This window comes from Carlito syrichta, unplaced genomic scaffold, assembly GCF_000164805.1.
Source record: "Carlito syrichta isolate Samal-C Ts95f unplaced genomic scaffold, Tarsius_syrichta-2.0.1 Scaffold315646, whole genome shotgun sequence".
NCBI classification, from domain to species: domain Eukaryota; kingdom Metazoa; phylum Chordata; class Mammalia; order Primates; family Tarsiidae; genus Carlito; species Carlito syrichta.
Window position 1 is genome coordinate 762,040 of NW_007259742.1, and position 1,059 is coordinate 763,098.

The 1,059-nt window shown below is 54.0% G+C and overlaps 1 protein-coding gene across 1 annotated transcript in view; it reads right to left on the minus strand.

The window, feature by feature from the left end:
- Nucleotides 1-1,059, minus strand: part of TACR2 (tachykinin receptor 2) — a 9,985-nt gene that overhangs the window by 4,495 nt on the left and 4,431 nt on the right. The window contains exon 4 of the mRNA XM_021706500.1: nucleotides 81-271. Within this exon, the coding sequence (XP_021562175.1) occupies nucleotides 81-271 (191 nt within the window). The remainder of the gene's footprint in view (nucleotides 1-80; nucleotides 272-1,059) is intronic.

The following is a 1,059-nucleotide window of genomic DNA, read 5'->3' on the forward strand; positions in this document are numbered from 1 at the left end:
ACTCACCTCAGCCTCCCAAAGGTGCAGAATTACAGGCTGAGCCACCGAACCTGGCTCCATCTCTGTCTTCTAACCCTAACCTTAGGGGAATCCCTCTGTCCACTAAGGGTTCCTAGGCCACCGTTTCTCTGGAATCTGTGGCTGCCACAGCCCATGGGCAGTGAGGCTCCGATCAGGGACCCTAGCCTCTGTCCAGGGGCCAGATCGCTGACCTTGCCCTCCTTCTTAGACCCTGGCCCCTGCAGGCATACTCCTGTTCCACCTGGCAGTCCTGTATGCCAATTACAAAAGGTTTGGGTCCTAAGAAACCTGACCCTCATGCAGGATCTCAGTTGGCATCCCCAGTGTGGTGCAGATGAAGGGCAAACCAGGGATGGCAAATGGAGCACTCCATGAAGGGATACCAGATGGTGCCCATGTCCAGCTACCCTGTGAAAAATGCCTAATATTGGGTGAGAAGCTGCGACTTTCACAGGCTACATGATGTGATGAACTCATTACCTCCCTGGTCACCTGGCAGAAAGGGGTCTCAGTAAGGATAAGCTTTGATTGGGATGGTGGAGAAGGTCTGGGGCATAGAATGCGACATCAGGACCTTTGGGGGCCTGGGAGAGGAGGAGGAGTGACCAGCACATGGGGTAGAAACTGGAGATAGATATGATGAAGCTGGGACCACAATCCAGTCTCCATGACCTTCGAGGTCTGTAGTTCCAGCATTTGAGGACTCTCCTGTGATTCTACTTAGGCACCTCCTGTGGGTAGGCGGGGCATCTCAAATTCAACCTTCTATTCAAAGAATCCAAGGTTTCAATATTTATCATTCTAAGATTCTTGGAGGTCTCCGAAATTCTTTGGGGCCTTAGGGATTCCCGACTCCCTTAACATTCTGGGAAGTTCCTTTAACTTTGTACTTGGCCAAAGACGAAGGGCAAATCCGGCCGGGAGTAACCCTTTCCGGCTGTGGCCCAAGGTTTGGCACAAGGGCAGGCTCCTCCCGGACGCCCCTTCGTGGGCGGGCCTTGAGACCGTGAGGGTGGCTTCCCTGGGCGGGGCCCGGCC